Genomic DNA, 18,614 nt, shown 5'->3' on the forward strand with positions numbered 1-18,614 from the left:
GTTAGTCAACCGATCCTCTATCTATGCTAATACTTTACCCCTAACGCCATGCATCCTTATCTTATGCAGCAGCCTCTTGTGCGGCATCTTATCGAAGGCCTTTCGGAAATCTAGGTACACCACATCCACTGGATCCCCATCGTCCACCTTGCTCACAACGTCTTCACAGATTTCCACCAGATTTGTCAAGCATTGTCTGCCCTTCATGAACCCATGCTGCGTCTGCCCAACGGGACAATTTCTATCGAGATGCCTTGCTATTTCTTCTTTGATAATAGACTCAAGCATCTTCCCCACTACACTGGTTAAGCTAACCGGTCTTCCCCGTCTTTTGTCTATCTCCCTTTTTAAACAGTGGTGTCACATTTGCTGTTTTCCAAGCTGCTGGGACTGCCCCAGAGTCCAGTGAATTTTGGAAAATTACCACCAATGCACCTGCTATTTCTCCTGCCATCTCTTTTAGTATCCTGGGATGCATTCCATCGGGGCCAGGAGACTTACCAATCCGTAGCTCCATTAGCTTGCCCAACACTACCTCTTCTGTAATCATGATTGCTTCCAGGTCCTCACCTACCTTCGTCTCTTTGTCACTTACTGGCCTGTTATCAGTGTCCTCCTCTGTGAAGACCGATACAAGATACCTGTTCAATGCCTCGGCCATTTCATCATATCCCATAACTAAATTCCCCTTCTCATCCTCTAAAGGGTCAATGTTTACTTTTGCCACTTTTTTGTTTTATATATGTGTAGAAACTTTTGCTATCTGTCTTTATATTCTGCGCTAGTTTTTTCTCATGTACTATCTTACTTTTTTTTATAGCTCTTTTTGTGGCTTTCTGTTGACCTTTGAAGTTTTCCCAAACTTCTAGTTTCATGCTATTTTTGGCCACTTTTTTGCATGCCTTCTCTTTCAATCTGATAGACTCCCATAGCAGATTACCCCTTTTCCTACAGTCCTTCCTTTTCACTGGAATATACTTTTGCTGAGCACTTTGAAAAATTGCTTTGAAAGTCCACCACTGCTCATCAACAGTCCCACCATAAAATCTTTGTTTCCAGTCTGCTTTAGCCGAGTCCTTCCTCATTCTATTGTAGTCTCCCTTGTTCAAGCACAGGGCCCTGGTATTGGATTTCATCTTCACACTCTCCATCTGAATTCTAAATGCAACCATACTGTGATCACCCTTACCAAGAGGATCCCAAACTATGAGGTCATTAATTATTCCTGTCTCATTACACAGGGCCAAATCTAGGATAGCTTCCTCTCTCATCAGTTCCATTCCATACTGTTCCAGAAAACTATCATGGATACATTCAACGAACTCCTCAAGGCAACCCTAACCAAGCTTCTATCCTGCATGCAGTAGCAGTGGGCCAATGATGGGAGAGACTCCAATGTTCGCTCCTTCACAAAACTGACCAGGAATCTCAATTGATCTTCCTGTCCAGGACAGGCAGGAAGCTGTTGGAAGACTTCAACCCTGAATTTTCAAGCTCTGTGCTTCAAACAGCCACCCACTCTTCCTGCTGGTACAGATGGTTAAAATAGACTTCATACACTGAGACACTGGAATATAGAGATGGGCATTATCTACCCATGGCCAGTACCCATCCTCTACAGAGGAGGAGTTGGCAAGAGACAGTCACACTAAAACTAGGTTGTCACAATTGGCCATGGGAGAAAAATCTTGTTTGTTTCGTTGCCTTGAAGCACAGGTTGGTGCTGGGACCGAGACTGATATGTTAGCTTCACTGTCAAAATTTTGGGTAGGATTTCCAAGCTGGGAATACTGCAGCGAGTTACTCACCTCCTGACTCACACCAAAGCCTGTCCCACCATCTACAAGGCACAAGCCAAGAGTGTGATGGAATACTCCCCATTTGCCTGGATGGGTGCAGCCCCAACAACACTCTAGAAGCTTGACACCATCCAGGACAAAGCAGCCCCCACTTGATTGGCACCTCATCCACAAACATCCCACTCCCGCCACCACCGACGCTCAGTAGCAGCAGTGTGTACTATCTACAAAATGCACTGCAACAATTCACCAAAGATCCTCAGACAGCACCTTCCAAACCCACAACCACTTCCATCTAGAAGGACAAGGGCAGCAGATACACGGGAACACTATCCCCTTCAAGTTCCCCTCCAAGCCAATCCCCATCTTGACATGGAAATATATCACCATTGCTACACAGTTGCTAAGTCAAAACCCCGGAATTCCCTCCCTGAGGGCACTGTCAGCAAACCTATTACACATGGATTGCAGCGGTTCAAGAAGGGTCCTGACCCAAAATGTCAGCTTTCCTGCTCCTCCGATGCTGCTGGGCCTGCTGTGTTCATCCAGCTCTACACCTTGTTATCTCAGATTCTCCAGCATCGGCAGTTCCTACTATCTCTGTAACAAGAAGGCAGCTCATCCCTACCTTCTCAAGGGGGCAACTCGGGACAGAGCAATGAATGCTGGGCCCAGCCAGTGACCCCCACGTCCTATGAGAGAAACGTAAAAGATATAGTCACATGACTGGAGGCTTGGTGACTAATCAGGAAGTTGTCAGGACAGATCTGGGGGTGATCAGGACTTTCCAGCACCATTACCTGGACAGAACTTCTAACCGGGGATGCGAAGAGTGTTCCTGATACTTACGATATTCCCCAACCAGCTTTGGAACATTACACCGTTTCACGGCGACATAAACCACCATGCCAGGATTCCGCTTCGCAAAGTCCACCACGCCTTCTTCAACAAACTCTCTGTGGAGGCCAAGGAGCATTAGAAGGAGATACATTAGATGTACACATTCCCTGTTGCTAATAATCAATACATTCATCTACCATGTTAAACATGCACTTCCTCCAGCACCAGTACCTTGCAGCTGCAAACTGTAACATCCACAAAGGTCCCGTGCAGCACCTTCCAAATCTGTGGCCTTGGACAACAGCCAGTCCGTCATTCAGTTACAAACCTGTCCCAAAGGTAAGGCAGGATCCTCAGGTTTGAGGAAAATGAATTTCACCCAGAGGGTGGAGGGCGTCTGGAATGCGAGCCTGGGAGTGGAGTTGAGGTGAGAAATCTCTCAATTTTTAGAAAGTACTTGGATGATCGTTTGAAGTGTTAGAACATTCAAGGCTATGGGCCTCGTGCATGAAAGTGGGACTAGTGCCAATTTACAGTAGTTTTTGTCTGTGCAGGCTCAATGGGCTGAAGGGCCTCACCTGTACGCAATGATTGTTTGGATTGTGTATTGGTGTTGGAATCAAACCCTACATTACTTACATAAATAGTGAACTTTTAAATAACGTTTCCTTTGAATGCCCGATAATGTAATTCACTGTTTAGATTAGATTAGACTCCCTACAGTGTGGAAACAGGCCCTTCGGCCCAACAAGTTCACACCGCCCCTTGAAGCATCCCACCCACACCTATCCCCCTATAACCCACACACCCCTGAACACTACGGGCAATTTAGCATGGCCAATCCACCTAGCCTGCACATCTTTGGACTGTGGGAGGAAACCCACACAGACACGGGGAGAACGTGCAAACTGCACACAGGCAGTCGCCCGAGGGTGGAATGGAACCAGAGTCTCTGGCGCTGTGAGGCTGCAGTGCTAACCACTGAGCCACCGTGGCCGCCCCAATTAAAAGTCCCTGTGTGAACCCAAGGAATGCCACACCTGTAGAGTCAGCAAAACTTCAAATAGATAGACTTCAATGGGGAGGGATGCAATTGAAAAAAAAACAAACTGTGATCGCCTGTAGCTACAGAAAATTAAAGGATGACCATCTCTCTCAGCAAAAAGCCACCTTTCCCATAAATTAAGTCCCAAAGTGCAAACAAATTGGGTATTTTTCCCTTCCAGTAATATGTAGAAAAGAAAGTGGAAAAATTAAATGCAAGCTTGTGGTCGATGTGCGCATTTGTGGAGCGGATGTCTGCGTGTGAGTACTTAGGAGGTCCCTATCCATGAGGTATGGTGGTCTGGATAACACACACCTTAGAACATAGAACACGACAGCGCAGTACAGGCCCTTCGGCCCTCGACGTTGTGCCGACCTGTGAAGCCAAACTGTAGCCTGTCTAACGTAAACTATTCCACTATGATCCATATATTTATCCTTGGGCAGAGAAGTTAAGATGACAAAGAAGTCTTGCTTGGGACCCCTATATCTGGTGAATGCTTTTGTTTGAAACTCTTCCTTCCCATTCCTCAGTCCCAAAGGGAAACACTATAGAACATTATATCATGCAACCATCAGCATTACTTCCCATCGAGGGCAGCCATCTCCTATCTCAACCCTTTCTGTCCCACGCTTTCCTGCTCGAAGGTCAGGGGAATATTCTGATGCTTGTCCTTGGGGACAAATTACATTTAATGGGTTAGTGTTTTAGAGAAGGAAGAAGTTGGGGGAGGGAGAGAGAAAGAAAGAAGGGGCTAGAAGCTTGTAAGGGTTATGAGGACGTTGCCAGGGTTAGAGGCTTTGAGCCTCTAAGGAGACGCTGGATGAAGCTGGGGTTATTTTCCTTACAGCATCAGAGATTGAGGGGGTGACCTGATAGAGGTTTATAAGGTCATGAGGGGCCTGTTAGGACGAATCACCAAGTTCTCTTTCACTGTACTCCTACAATGGGGCACAAGCGACAAGAGAAGGATATTGCATTGACACTGTATTGTAGGGTAGGGGGGAGTCCAAAACTAGAGGGGCACAGGTTTAAGGTGAGAGGGTAAAAATTTTAAAGGGACCTAAGGGGCAACTTTTTCCACACAGAGGGTGGTGTGTGTATGGAATGAGCTGCCAGAGGAGGTGGTGGAGGCTGGTACAATTACATTTAAAAGGCATCTGGATGGGTAGATGAATAGGAAGGGTTTGGAGAGATATGGGCCAAATGCTGGCAAATGGAACTGGATTAGTTTAGGTCAGAGATAATGGGAACTGCAGATGCTGGAGAATCCGAGATAACAAAGTGTGGAGCTGGATGAACACAGCAGGCCAAGCAGCATCTTAGGTGCACAAAAGCTGATGTTTCTTTGATGAAGGGTCTAGGCCCGAAACGTCAGCTTTTGTGCTCCTCTGATGTGCTTGGCCTGCTGGATTAATTCAGGATTGGCTTGGACGGGTTGGGCCTAAGAGTCTGTTTCCATGTTGTACGACTCTATGGCACTAGAGGAAACTGGGAAAGAGCAATGAGATAAGATTCGTACTAACCTGACCCCTCTGCTGCTGGGGGCATCTTTACTGAAGACCAGAGTGACTCTCTTCAGCTGGCAGATATACCTGCCCACTCCATTCTGCAGGACACTCTGCAGAAAACGGCTAGCAGTCCCTCTCGCCGTCATGACTCTCCCCCTCTCTCTCAACGGTGCGACAGGAAGCAATTACATTGATGCACCACTCAAACCATTCCGGCAGCAATGCTCTTCCTTCCTTTCGGTGCAGATGGGCCCATTAGTGAAGCTGCACACTCGGGAGAGGGAATAAAAGCAAAACTGCACTTGTAACGTTGGAAAAGCAAATATGCATTGCGATGCAATTTGTTTATTTTTTTTAAAAAAAAACGCAAAATTAAAACAAAAGTGGGACGTGAGGAGTGCTAAACATTGCAAACAACAAGAAGGGAATATAACGGATGGGAGAGCTGGATAGATAATTGCAGTAGGGGTTCCACACGTAGACAAGCAAAGGGATGCCCTTCGATATAATGTCAGGCAGCGCGTGGTAACTCAGTTCCCGGGTCAACGTTCCAAATCCCCGGGCCAGGGTTCCGCAGCGCGCGCCGCCAGGCGGGCGGCCCACTGTATGTTACACAGTTTGTTACACAAGTTGTTACATATTTTGTTACACTGCCCCCCGTTTGCTACACGTGGGCGCGGAGCCGCTCATTCCGCTCTGAATGCAAACTCTCCATCTCTCCCTCGCTGTCTTGGGTTCGTGGAGTTCCGTGACAGATTCCTTCCAGCAGCAGCAGCCGCCGCCGCCACCGGTGGATCCCGGTGCCTGCAATTTCGCCAGTTTACCATGCGCCGGGTGGAAGCCCCAGGGGAGGGCAGCCGAGCGAATTTGGAGGGATAACGCCGGCGTTTGCATAACCCGATCGGTAGGTAGTGTGCAAACAAACCCTCTATCTTCTCTCCCCTCCCCGTATGTGATCGGTTTTAAATTTTGGCTACTTAAATTATTTGACCATACGCCTTGCGCAGCTCTGTTTTAACAGCGAAGCAATGTAAAGGTGACCCATTGCATTTATACCGCGCAAACCACAGAAGCGGTTTGCTACAGATTCCCACACAGCAATGCTAAAATATCCCAGGGGAAAAATATTGTACCCTCCTCGATTCGGGTGCAGTTTAGGGCTCGGTTGATGGAAAACGTCTTTGAGGTACGTTATTCCTACAGTTTATCTCCTCGTGTCTGTAAACAGTTCCGTTCCCAGCTTTAACAGAAGGCGACTTAACCTGAGATGCACAGTTCATCGCCAATAACTTTTATTCTCCCATTTATTTCCCATTTTCTATTAAGACCCAGAGAAATGTTGATGCACACTTTTCTGATAAAAGACTGACTTGCATTTGTATAGCCCCTCACATGACCACCGCACACAAAGTCCGAACAGCGAATGGAGTGCTTTTGTCGGGACAGTGGCTGATGTCACGTCGCAAATTCGGCAAGTTAAAGTGGGTACAAGCAGCAACGTGGAAATAAGGGCTACTGATTGAGAGATAAAAGTTGCCCAGGAGGCTTGGGCTAACTCGATTGGTTCTCTCCCATTCACTGCAGCTGGGTCTTTACGCCTACCTGAACCCACATGCACCTCAGACAGTCTATACTCACCCTGGTACTGCACCAACATGTCAGTCCTTGTGCTTCATCGGAGTTTAAACCCACCATCTGGTGGTTCGGAGGCAAAACTGATCGTCAACAGGAGCTTCCCAGCCAATGATTGATTTTTCTTTTAGTGCCACGTGTACCGAAATACAGTGAAAAGTTAAGTGGATTGGCCAGGCTAAATTGCCTATAGTGTTCAGGGGTGTGTGCGGTATAGGGGGATGCGCCAATGGGCGGTGTGGACTTGTTGGGCTGAAGGGTCTGTTTCCACACTCTAGGGAATCTGATCTAATCTTTACGGGTGGTACAGGCAGCTCACAGCAAGCAAAGGATGTACAGATCAAAAAGACTCAGCAGTGTACAGGTTACATTATTTGATGCTAGAGTCCATTCACCAGGCTGATAGCAGCTGGAAACAAGCTGTTCCTGAACCTGCTGGTGTGTTGTTCAGGCTTCTGTATCTTCTGCCTGATGGAAGAGGATGTAGGAGATCGTTACCGGGGTGTGATGGGTCTTTTTTGATGTTGTCGGCCTTTCTACGGCAGCGAGCCATGTAGATGGAGCCTATGGATGGAAGGTTGGCTTCCGTAATGGTCTGAGCTGTGTGCACCACCTTCTGTAGTTTGGAGATAGTAGGAGCTGCAGACGCTGGAGAATCTGAGATAACAAGGTGTGGAGCTGGATGAACACAGCAGGCCAAGCAGCATCAGAGGAGCAGGAAGGCTGATGTTTCGGGTCTGAAGAAGGATCCTGACCCGAATCGTCAGCTTTCCTGCTCCTCTGATGCTTTATGACCTGCTGTGTTCATCCAGGTCTTCATTTTGTCACCTTCTGTAGTTTCTTATGGTCCTGAGCAGAGCAGTTGCTGTACCAGGCTGCTATGTACCTGGACAGTATACTTCCAGTGGGGCATCTGTAGAAGTTGGTGAGGGATGTTATAGACGTGTCAAATTTCCTGAGCCGCCTGAGGAAGAAGAGGCTTTGTTGTATCTTCTTGACTGTCACATCAACTTGAGCAGTCTAGGACAGGTTGTTGGTTATCGTCATTCTGAGGAACTTGGATCTTCTTGTCCTGGCCAGGACTAAACAAAGGTCACTAGGGCCATCTGTAAAAGAAACTCCTTTAATTTTCATTTATCACGCGTGCAGTGTCTGTGGTTCTGTTTCAAAATCTATCCAAGAAGAGAAGAATTGAGTTGTGTTCTCATTGAAACATGGTACAGGCTTGAGGGGCTGAATGGCTTCTTTGCCTAAAGTCGAACTAAATCAGGGGGTTCATGAAGTTGGTAGCAGGAGAACACATCATGGGGCAGTCCGGTGGCTCAGTGTTTAGCACAGCTGCCTCGCAGCACCAGGAATCCAGGTTCGATTCCACCCTCGGGCGACTGTGTGGAGTTTACACATTCTCCCCCTGTCTGCGTGGGTTTCCTCCGGGTGCTCCAGTTTCCTCCCACAGTCCAAAGATGTGAATGTTATGGTAGATTGGCCAGGCTCAATTGCCTGTAGTGTTCAGGGATATGTAAATTGGGGGTATTAGCCATGGAAAATGCAGAGTCACATGGAAAGGATGGAATGGGGGCATGAATCTGGGTGGGATACTCTTCAGAGGATCGGTGTGAGTTTGATGGGCTGAATGGCCTGCTTCCATGCTGTAGGGATCCTATGATTACATAAGGTGCACATTCCTGATGGGAATGAGCAGCTTCTGTTACTGAGGGATAGAATGGTTATCACTTGGGGAATTTGAGAATGGTGTAAGCCTAGTGGGGCATAGGGTGACTTGGCACCTGTTATTCACTCCGAGAATGTGGGCATCGTTGGCTGGGCCCAGCATTTACTGCCCGTCCCTAGTTGCCCCTTGAGGCAGTGGTGGTGAGCTGCCTTCTTGAATCGCTGCAGTCCCATGTAGGTAGACCCGCGATGCCCTGAAGGAAGGAATTCCAGGATTCTGACCCTACGACAGTGAAGGAACGGTGCTATATTTCCAAGTCAGGATTGGGAGGGGCCTGGAGGGGAACTTGTTGGGGGTGGTGTTCCCATGTATCTGCTCCCTTTGTCCTTCTAGATGGAAGTGATGTTGGGTTTGGGAAGCGCTCTCTAGGGCTGTTTGACATATTTCCGCAGTACATCTTGTAGATGGTATACTTTGCCACTCAGAGTTTATAGATGGTGGGAGAACGGTGAGACTGAGTGCAGAATTTTTGTTTTTAGAGGTTCTGAGAAAGGCGTGAGTGAGGCTGATGATGCAGATATTACTGTAGGGAGCGGGGATCACTAACCCTCACCTCGAAGTGTGAATTGCTTGGAGCTGTAGAGCCAACAGGTCGGGGTTCTATCTCCGTGTACGATGTGGGGTCAAGGACAGAGGGTAATATGATATTCTCACGCTCACATTCTGTTCCTCCATTGGCCCCGTCCCTCCTGAGCTTTGTAATGCTCTTCAAATCATCTGCAATCTCAGCTTTGGGATCTTCATTTGGTTCAAAGTGGGTTCCTCCAGCCTCACATTTTATTATCTTGGAATCTCCAGCATCTGCAGTTCCCATTATCTCTCTCCTCCAGCTGTCAACATTTTAAGCCCTGAGCTGTGCGATTCTCTCTCTCCTTTCAAGAAACTCCTGAAAAATCTTCGAATAATGGCAAATTCTGCAGATATCGGGAGTCTGACACAGACACTGGAGGAGCTCAGTGGGTCTGGCAACATCGGTGGAGAGAGAGAGAAATGGAATTAATGTCCCGGGTCTGGGTAACTCTTCATCAGAACAGTTGTGCAGCTGTCTGCTGGCGGGATCAGGTCTGCTGAGTTTCACCAGTAATTTCTCTCGTTGGCCCACAAAAACCTTCCTTAGTCAAGTTTTAGATCATCCACCTTTCGTGTTAGGATCCAGTCTGACTACATCCCCTTTTGGGAAGTGGCTGCGGTGGATGTTGGGGTTGGGAGGCATTCTCACTGTGCGAAGGGTGCTACAGAAATGCAGTTTGTTGCTGTCATTCATTCGGTTTCTTTTCTCTGCCCACAGGGAGCATGCTGTGCGTGTTTCACCACGGACGCGTCGCGGTTCGGGGGCCGAGCCTGTCGTGGTGGAGTGGGTGCTGGGCATCGGTGCACCCAAGGGGCTGGAGGCTGCCCTCTCCCCTGGGCAGCCCCCCGTCTCTCACCTTCTGCTCCAGGGGCAGTGGGAAGGGCAAGAACCAAGGCCCAGACGAGCCCACGGCTGCTTTCTCTCTGGTGACGGTGACCGAGATCCGGCAGTACCTCCGAGCCAAGGGAGTCCCGTTCCACGACGGTTACAGCTGCCTCCAGGCACCAAGCCCGTTCGCCAGCACAGTACCTGGGCCGAGCGCAGTGACCGCGAAGGAGAACTTCTCCCTGTTCATCGACAAGACAACAGGAGGGTTCGTGTGCAAGGAGAGCCTGCTGGAGGGCAGCTGGAGGGATTTACAGGATTGCCTGGAGGTGATGCAGAAGGAAGGCCGACAGAGCTTGGGCCCCAACGTGCGGCTTGAGGTGCCGGAGAGCGACTGGGAGCTGAGCGAGTGGGAGGCTGAGCTGAGCGAAGCCCGGAGGATCTGGGACGGGGCAGTGGCCTTGCCAGACCTGCCCCGGGATGTGGTGCAGTCGGTCAAGGCCGTGTTCGGGATCGAGAAGGTTCCCGAGGCCACCCTGGGGAAGCTGAGCGTCAGGTATTGCCAGGCCTCTGGGAGTCTAGTGTTCCCCTGGTTCGGAGGCAGAGACTCGGGCCTGAAAGGCCTGAAGCTGCTCTCTGCCAAGCGAGATGGTGAACGACTAAACTACACAGCAATGACGCTACCCCGGGCAGGCCGTTACAACAACCTCTTTGGCCTCCATGTCCTGTCCAGGAAGGATACGGCGCTCGTCCTGACCGCCAGAGAGACTGATTGCCTGGCGGTCAGCTGTTCCACCGGTCTTCCCTGCATCTCCTTGCCCCGCGGGGTCACTTGCCTGCCGCCTGTGCTCCTGCCATACCTTGAGCAGTTCAAGAGGATCACCCTGTGGTTGGGCAGCGACCTCCGGGCCTGGGAGGCCTCCAAGATCTTCGCCCGGAAGCTCAACGTCAAGCGGTGCTACCTGGTGCGGCCCAGCGAGCAGCAGCCCTGCCCTCTCGAGGCTCTGGGGGCTGGTCTCCACCTGGGCAAGATTGTGAAGAGCGCCATGGCGGCCAGCCACAAGTCCATCATCTCCTTCCGTCAGCTCAGGGACGAGGTCTTTGGAGAGTTGGCCAACGTTGAGCAGGTCTCCGGTATCAAGTGGCAGCGCTTTCCTGACCTCAACAAACTCCTCAAAGGCCATCGCAAAGGGGAGCTGACGGTTTTCACAGGTAAAGATAACACTGAAGGGAGTAGGGACACTGGGGGATCTGAAACAAAAGCAGAAATTGCTGGAAAACCACTGCAGGTCAGCAACGTACAAAAAGAAAGCCACTGTTCCAAAATTGGAGGTGTAGAAGACAGCGATGGAGGCTACCTCAGAATGCAAAGGGATTTTGATCAGATGGGCCAATGGGCCAAGAAGGGGTAGATTGAGTTTAATTTAGATAGATGTGAGGTGCTACGTTTTGGAAAGGCAAATCAGGGCAGGACTTATACACTTAATGGTGAGGTCCTGGGGAGTGTTGCTGAGCAAAGAGACCTTGGAGGGCAGGTTCGTAGTTCCTTGAAAGTGGAGTCACAGGTAGGAGTAGTGAAGAAGGTGTTTGGTACGCTTGCCTTTATTAGTCTGTGTATTGTCGATGGTGGTGGAATGGTAGGTAAGGATGAGGAGAACCCTATCGCTGTTGCGGGAGAGAAGACAGGGGATGCGGGCAGAAGTGCAGTAGATGGGTTAGACTCTGTTGAAGGTTACCTACCATCCCACCACCATCCACATCCAGAAGATCATCAGATGCCATTTCCACTACCTTCAGCGAGATGCCAGCACCAGACACGTACTCCCCTCCCCTCTCTTGTCCACCTTCCACAGGGACCATTCCCTGCGGAACACTCTGGTCCATAAGACCATAAGACATAGGAGTGGAAGTAAGGCCATTTGGCCCATCAAGTCCACTCCGCCATTTAAATCATGGCTAATGGGCATTTCAACTCCACTTCCCTGCACTCTCCCCGTAGCCCTTGATTCCTTCTGAGATCAAGAATTTGTTGATCTCTGCCTTGAAAGCATCCAATGTCCCGGCCTCCACTGCACTCTGCGGCAATGAATTCTCCAAGCCCACCACTCTCTGGCTGAAGAAGTGTCATCTCATTTCAGTTTTAAATTTCCCCCTCTAATTTTAAGGCTGTGCCCATGGGTGCTAGTCTCCCCGCCTAAAGGAAACAACTTCCTAGCGTCCACCCCTTCTAAACCATACATTATCTTGTAAGTTTCTATTAGATCTCCCCTCAACCTCCTAAACTCTAATGAGTACAATCCCAGGATCCTTAGCCATTCATCATACGTTAAAACTACCATTCCAGGGATCATCCGTGTAAATCGCCGTAAAATTCTGTGTGAATTTCCGCTGGACACGCTCCAGGGCTGGTATGTCCTTCCTGAGGTGTGGGGCCCAAAATTGGGGACAGTGTTCTAAATGGGGCCTAACTAGAGCTTTATAAAGCCTCAGAAGCACATCACTGCTTTTATATTCCAACCCTCTTGAGATAAACGGCAACATTACATTCGCTTTCTTAATTACGGACTCCACCTGCAAGTTAACGTTTAGAGGATCCTGGACCAACGCTCCCAGATCCCTTTGTGCTTCTGCTTTGCGAATTTTCTCACCGTTTAGAAAATGGTCCATGCCTGTATTCTTTTTTCCAAAGTGCAAAACCTCGCATTTGTTCACATTTAATTTCATCAGCCATTTCCTGGACCACTCTCCTAAACTGTCTAAATGTTTCTGCAGCCTCCCCACCACCTCAGTACTACCTGCCTGTCCACCTATGTTTGTATCATCGGCAAATTTCGCCAGAATGCCCCCAATCCCTTCATCCAGATCATTAATATATAAGGTGAACAGCTGCACCCCCAACACTGAACCCTGTGGGACACCACTTGTCACCGGTTGCCATTCTGAAAAAGAGCCTTTTATCCCAACTCTCTGTCTTGTCAGACAGCCAATCCTCAATCCAAGCCAGTAGCTCACCTTGAACACCATGGGCCCCCACCTTGCTCAGCAGCCTCCCGTGAGGCACTGTATCAAAGGCCTTTTAGAAGTCTAGATAGATAACATCTACTGGGTTTCCCTGATCCAACATACTTGTTACCTCTTCAAAGAATTCTAACAGGTTTGTCAGGCACAACCCCCCCTTACTAAATCCATGCAGACTTGTTCTAATCTGACCCTGCACTTCCAGGAATTTAGAAATCTCATCCTTGACAATGGATTCTAGAATTTTACCAACTACCGAGGTTAGGCTAATCGGCCTATAATTTTCCATCTTTTGCCTTGATCCTTTCTTAAACAGGGGGGTTACAACAGCAATTTTCCAATCATCTGGGACTTTCCCTGACTCCAGTGACTTTTGAAAGATCACAACCAAAGCCTCCGCTATTTCCTCAGCCACCTCCCTCAGAACTCTAGGATGTAGCCCACACTTCCTTCACCCCCAACACCTCCCCATAGCCATATGGCACCTTCCGCTGGAACTGGTGAAGGTACGACACCTGCCCATTTACCTCCTCCCTCCCCAGAATCCAAAGATCCAAACATACCTTCCAGGTGAAGCAACACTTCACCTGCCCTTCCCAGAATCTGGTCTACTGCATTCGCTGCTCACAATGTGGTCTCCTCTACACTGGGGAAATGAAGCGTAGACTGGGTGACCGCTTCGCAGAACATCTACATTCTGCTCACAAAAAAGGGCCCTGAACTACCTGTTGCCTGCCACTTTAACACAGCACCCTGCTCCCAGGCCAACATCTCTGTCTCTGGCTTGCTGCAGTGTTCCAGTGAAGCCCAACACAAGCTGAAGGAACAACACCTCATTTTCCACTTGGGGACCCTACAGCCCTCTGCACATAATATTGAGTTCAATAATTTTAGGGCCTAAACTCTCCCATGTCCCTGCATCCCCCTCCCCCACCCCACACACCAGGCCTTGTTACCACACAGCCTGCCATTACACACCCCCTGTTGTTAGTCCCCATGAACAACTGTTCACTGTCCCAATCTGATCATTAGCAACTCCTTTGTCCAACTGTCTTTCTCTCGCTTTGGGCTCTATTCTGTCATCTATTCCCTACCCCACCCACCTCCCTGTTTTCTGCGTATAACCTGACATTTTCCCACCTGAGGCAGGGATTAATGTTGCTTTTTCCTTCACCGATACTGCCAGACCTGCTGAGCTTTTCCAGCAACTTCTATTTTTCTTCCTGATTTATAGCATCTGCGGTTCTTTCGGTTGTAATCGAGTATAGGAGTAGGGCCATCATGTTGCAGCTGTACGGGACATTGGTGAGGCCCCTCTTAGAATATTGCAAACAAATGTGAAACTTGAAAGGGCTCAGAACAGATTTACAAGGATGGTGCCAGGGTTGTAGGGTTTGAGCTACAGGGAGAGGCTGAATAAGCTGGGACCATTTTCCCTGGACCGTCAGAGGTTGAGGGATGACCTTATACAGGTTTATAAAATCATGAGGGGCATGGATAGGGTGAATAGACAAGGTCTTTACCCTAGGGGTGAGGGAGTCCAAAACTAGAGGGAATAGGTTTATGGTGACTTTGGAAAGATTGAAAAAAGGTCCAAGGGGTAACTTTTTCATTGTATGGAATGAGCTTCCAGAGGAAGTGGTGGAGGCTGGTACAGTTACAGCATTGAAAAGGCATCTGGATGGGTGCATGAATAGGAAGAGTTCAGACGGATATGGGCCAAATGCTGGCAAATAGGACTCAGTCGGATTTGGATGTCTGGTTGGCTTGGATGAGTTGAATCATAGGGCCTGTTTCCATGTTATGTGACTCTCGGTAATTGAATAGGAGAGAGGTTAGAGGGATATAGGCCAAACACAGGCAAATGGGACTAGTTTAGTTTGGGTAACTTGGCCGGGAAGGATGAGCTGGACTGAAGGATCTGTCTCTATGCTGTAAAACTATGACTAAGCCTGGCAGCATCTGTGCAGAGAAATCAGAATTAATATTTGAGGTCTGTTGACCCTTCCTCAGAACTGACCTGCTGAGATTTTCCAGCAGTTTCAGTTTTCACAGTTAGTTTGGTCAACGATCCCAGTGAATGTTCGCAAAGGGTGGGGGAGAGCAACTAGATAAGTCCATGTTTTAGTTTGGTACTGAGATCTTGGGGTGTGTAATGGGGTAGGTTAGCTCAGTTTATCTGGGCACCTGTTTTCAGAAACAGACTGGTACCAGCAGTGTGTGTTCAATTCCCACAACCAGCAGAGGTTGCCCTGAAGGGGGTCTCCCTCTCAACCTCTCCTCTTGTCTGGGACGTAGTGACCCTCAAATTAAACCATCACCCAATGTCCCTGTCTGATGAGAGAGCAGCCCTATTGTCCTCTATGACAACATTGTCTTTACCTTAGTACATGATGTGGGTGTCGCCGGCTAGGCAGCATTTATTGCCCATCTGTAATGGCCCAGAGGGCAGTTGTGAGTCAACCACGTCGCTGTGGGTCTGGAGTCACATGTAGGCCAGACCAGGTAAGGATGGCAGTTTCCTTCCTTAAAGGACATTAGTGAACCAGATGGGTTATTCCTGACAATTGGCAATGGATTCAAGTTAATCATTAGATTCTCAATTCCAGATATTTAAAAAAAATTGAATTCACAAAATGCCGTGGGCCGGATTCGAAACCAGGTCTCCAGAACATGACCTGGGTCTCTGGATTAACAGCCCAGCGATTAAAACCACTGGGCCAGCGCCTCCCCATAACTCATGGCTTTTTAAGACTCAGGTTCACAATGACATTTGACATCAAAGGCATACTGTGTTTCTCTGTAGTGGTTGTGTTTGATAGGGACTGGGTAACCCAGGGCAACCAAACTGGGAGCTGGCATATCATAAACGCCCAACTCTGTCTTGTCAATAGGGTCTACAGGCAGTGGGAAGACCACCTTCATCAGTGAGTATGCCCTGGACCTCTGTATCCAAGGTGTGAACACCCTGTGGGGAAGCTTTGAGATCAACAATGTGCGTCTGGCCAAGATTATGCTGACTCAGTTTGCGATGCAGCGCCTGGACGATCAGCTGGAGAAGTACGACGAGTGGGCGGACAAGTTCGAGAACCTGCCGCTGTACTTCATGACGTTTCATGGCCAACACAGCATCAAGTAAAGTATTTGGCCGGGGTGACTCAGTGGCCACTTTGTGTTTTTCACACAGTTAGTCCTCCCAAGGGTAGGAAGCCAATAGGTTGGCGCAGACCTGATGGGCCGAAGAGCCCCTCCTGCACTGTGTGACTTTCAGTGCAGGAGGGAAGAATGTCCAGGGAGTGACCCCGATGAGGAGAGGTGGAGAGGGTCAGGGAGGGAGTTCTAGAGCCTGAGGCCTAGGTGGCTGCGCAGTGGAGAGATCAGGAGCAGAACTGTGCGAGAGGCCAGTATTAGGATGGTACACAGGTCCTGGAGGGTTGTAGCACCAGTACTGAAACTCTGAGGACAGTCACTCTCACTTTGAGTACGTTAACCTTGTTTCCTTTTGACAGAACCCGCACCTTAATTGCCTCTGGCACAGCCCCGGCCTGCAGGCTGGCACATGGCGGTAAGGTGAGAGTTGTGAGTGAGAGCGCCGGGTCTTTGCCTCCTGTTTGTGAGCCTTTCCTGGTGGCCAAGCTGCTGTGGGAAGTACCCGCGCTTGTGTGTCAGGACAGAATCCATCGCTGACTCTCCGCTCATTACCAGAATGAGAGGGGTGGGAGAGGCAGTGGGGGACGGGGGAAATAGATAGAGAGATCCACTTCAGGGCATTGAACTTAGAGTCTCTACAGTGCTGGAAACAGGCCATTCAGCCCATCAAGTCCACACCAAACCTCTGAACAGCATTCCACCCAGACTCTTTCCCCCTACCCTATCCCTGTGACTCCTGCATTCCCCAGTTAGTCCACCCTAACTTGCACATCCCTGGATGCTGTGGGACAATTTAGCACGGTCACCCCACCCTAACCTGCGCATCTTTAGACTGTGGGAGGAAACCAGAGCACCCGGAGGAAACCCACACAGGCACGGGGAGAATGTGCAGACTCTGACACAGAGATAGTCACCCGAGAATGGAATCGAGCCTGGCGCCGTGAGGCAGCAGTGTTGAGTTGGCACATAGCCATGGGAAATGCAGGGTTACAGGGATAGGGTAGAGGGTGGGTCAATAGGGACTTGATGGGCTGAATGGACTGTGTCCACGCTGTAGTGATTCTATGAAGATTCTACACCAGGCAATGAAGGATAGAGAATATGACCATCTTTGCACACTTGAGAAGCAGATACACATTAGAACAATGCAGATTGTACTTGAATAATCATTCTTTGGCCCCCTGTTTTATTGAGTCCTTTCTCGTCTTCTGTCTTGCAGCCGTCCTGACTGTTGCTCCTGATTTAACAGAACTGTAATTTCTTTAACTAGTTCTCTCCACAGATTTGGAGACTAGCTCCCTAGTTTATACCATCACCAGTAACCATGTCCTGCCACTGGGTGGGAAGAAGCATTGCTTTTCCAATTTACATATCAGTTTGACCCGTGGACCAGCTGTTGAGTAGCATCAACGCATTGTAATCCTGTCGCTGAGATTTCAGGGGATTGCCCCTTTTCCTAGGCACAGTCACGGCTGCTCGGGGATAATTGATTGGGTTATCAGCTCATAGAAGGGAGCGGGGATGGGGTGGAGGCTGGGCTGACACTTTCAGAAATCCATCAAGTTGGCCCCGTTCCATCTTCCCACAGCTAGTCCTGCAAATGCCTTCCCTTCCAGAATTTAGTTGATTCTCCAACACGTTCCACATCTCAGCTTGATAAAGATTTCTTTTTGTGTTCCCTCGCCTTCTGCCCCTGACCTTCCGTTGTTGGCACTGCTTTACTGCCACAGTACAGCACAGAGGAAGGTCCTTCGGCCGGTCCAGACTGCTGCTGTCATAAACAGCCACCTCACTGTTCAGCCCTTCTCCAGGACATGACCTATAACCTTGGTACGGCAAGTGTACAATTTAGTACGACTTAATCCATGAGGATTCAAGAGCATCGGAGGCTGAGGGGTGACCTTCTAAAGTTTGTGAGGGGCATGGATAGGACAGATAGCCAAGGCCTTTCCCCCAGGGTATGGGGGTCCAAAACTAGAGGGCGTAAGTTTAAGGTGAGAGGGGAAAGATTTAACAGGGATCTGATGGGCAACGTTTTCACAGACGGTGGTGCGTGTATGGAATGAGCTGCCAGAGGAAGTGGTGGGGATTGGTACAGTGACAACATTTAAAAGGCATCTGGATGGGTATAGGAATGGGAAGGGTTTAGGGGGATATGGACCAAATGCTGGCAAATGGGACTAGATTAATTTGGGATATCTGGTTAGCATGGACAGGTTAGGCCGAAGGGTCTGTTTCCGTGTTGCACACTTTGTGACTTCATGACTCTCAAGACTGCAATCAAATCTATCCTTGACGTTCTGTGGTCTGAGGAGAACAATCCCAGCTTCTCTTAGTCACAGGATTGTTAAAGCACAGAAAGAGACCATTCAGCCCTTTGTATCAGAGGTAATGGGAACTGCAGATGTTGGAGAATCTGAGATAACTAAGTGTGGAGCTGGATGAACACAGCAGGCCAAGCAGCATCTCAGGAGCACAAAAGCCCATTGTG

The 18,614-nt window shown here is 49.1% G+C and overlaps 2 protein-coding genes across 2 annotated transcripts; one reads left to right on the forward strand and one right to left on the reverse strand.

The window, feature by feature from the left end:
• Window positions 1-501: 501 nt before the first annotated feature.
• On the reverse strand, window positions 502-5,974 carry LOC132209276 (large ribosomal subunit protein mL43-like; the record flags this gene model as incomplete). Its single annotated transcript, XM_059644406.1, has 3 exons — window positions 5,211-5,974; window positions 2,649-2,755; window positions 502-618 (listed from the first exon to the last, which is right to left on the reverse strand). Coding segments are annotated over exons 1-3 (355 nt in total), but the record flags the coding sequence as incomplete, so codon positions are not given.
• Window positions 5,451-16,112, forward strand: LOC132209275 (twinkle mtDNA helicase-like). Its single transcript, XM_059644405.1, has 3 exons — window positions 5,451-6,099; window positions 9,848-11,167; window positions 15,868-16,112. The coding sequence occupies exons 2-3, from the start codon at window positions 9,853-9,855 to the stop codon at window positions 16,110-16,112; spliced, it is 1,560 nt and encodes a 519-aa protein (XP_059500388.1). The 5' UTR covers window positions 5,451-6,099; window positions 9,848-9,852.
• The last annotated feature ends 2,502 nt before the right edge of the window (window positions 16,113-18,614 follow it).

The sequence above is a fragment of the Stegostoma tigrinum genome, unplaced genomic scaffold (assembly GCF_030684315.1).
Source record: "Stegostoma tigrinum isolate sSteTig4 unplaced genomic scaffold, sSteTig4.hap1 scaffold_794, whole genome shotgun sequence".
Lineage (NCBI taxonomy): Eukaryota > Metazoa > Chordata > Chondrichthyes > Orectolobiformes > Stegostomatidae > Stegostoma > Stegostoma tigrinum.

Bases quoted from the DNA above. Each gene is read 5' to 3' on its own strand.
- LOC132209275 (XM_059644405.1), top strand. From the start codon at position 9,853: ATGCTGTGCGTGTTTCACCACGGACGCGTCGCGGTTCGGGGGCCGAGC. The intron at 11,168-15,867 runs GTAAAGATAACA...TCTTGTCAATAG, and splicing joins GGAGCTGACGGTTTTCACAG to GGTCTACAGGCAGTGGGAAG.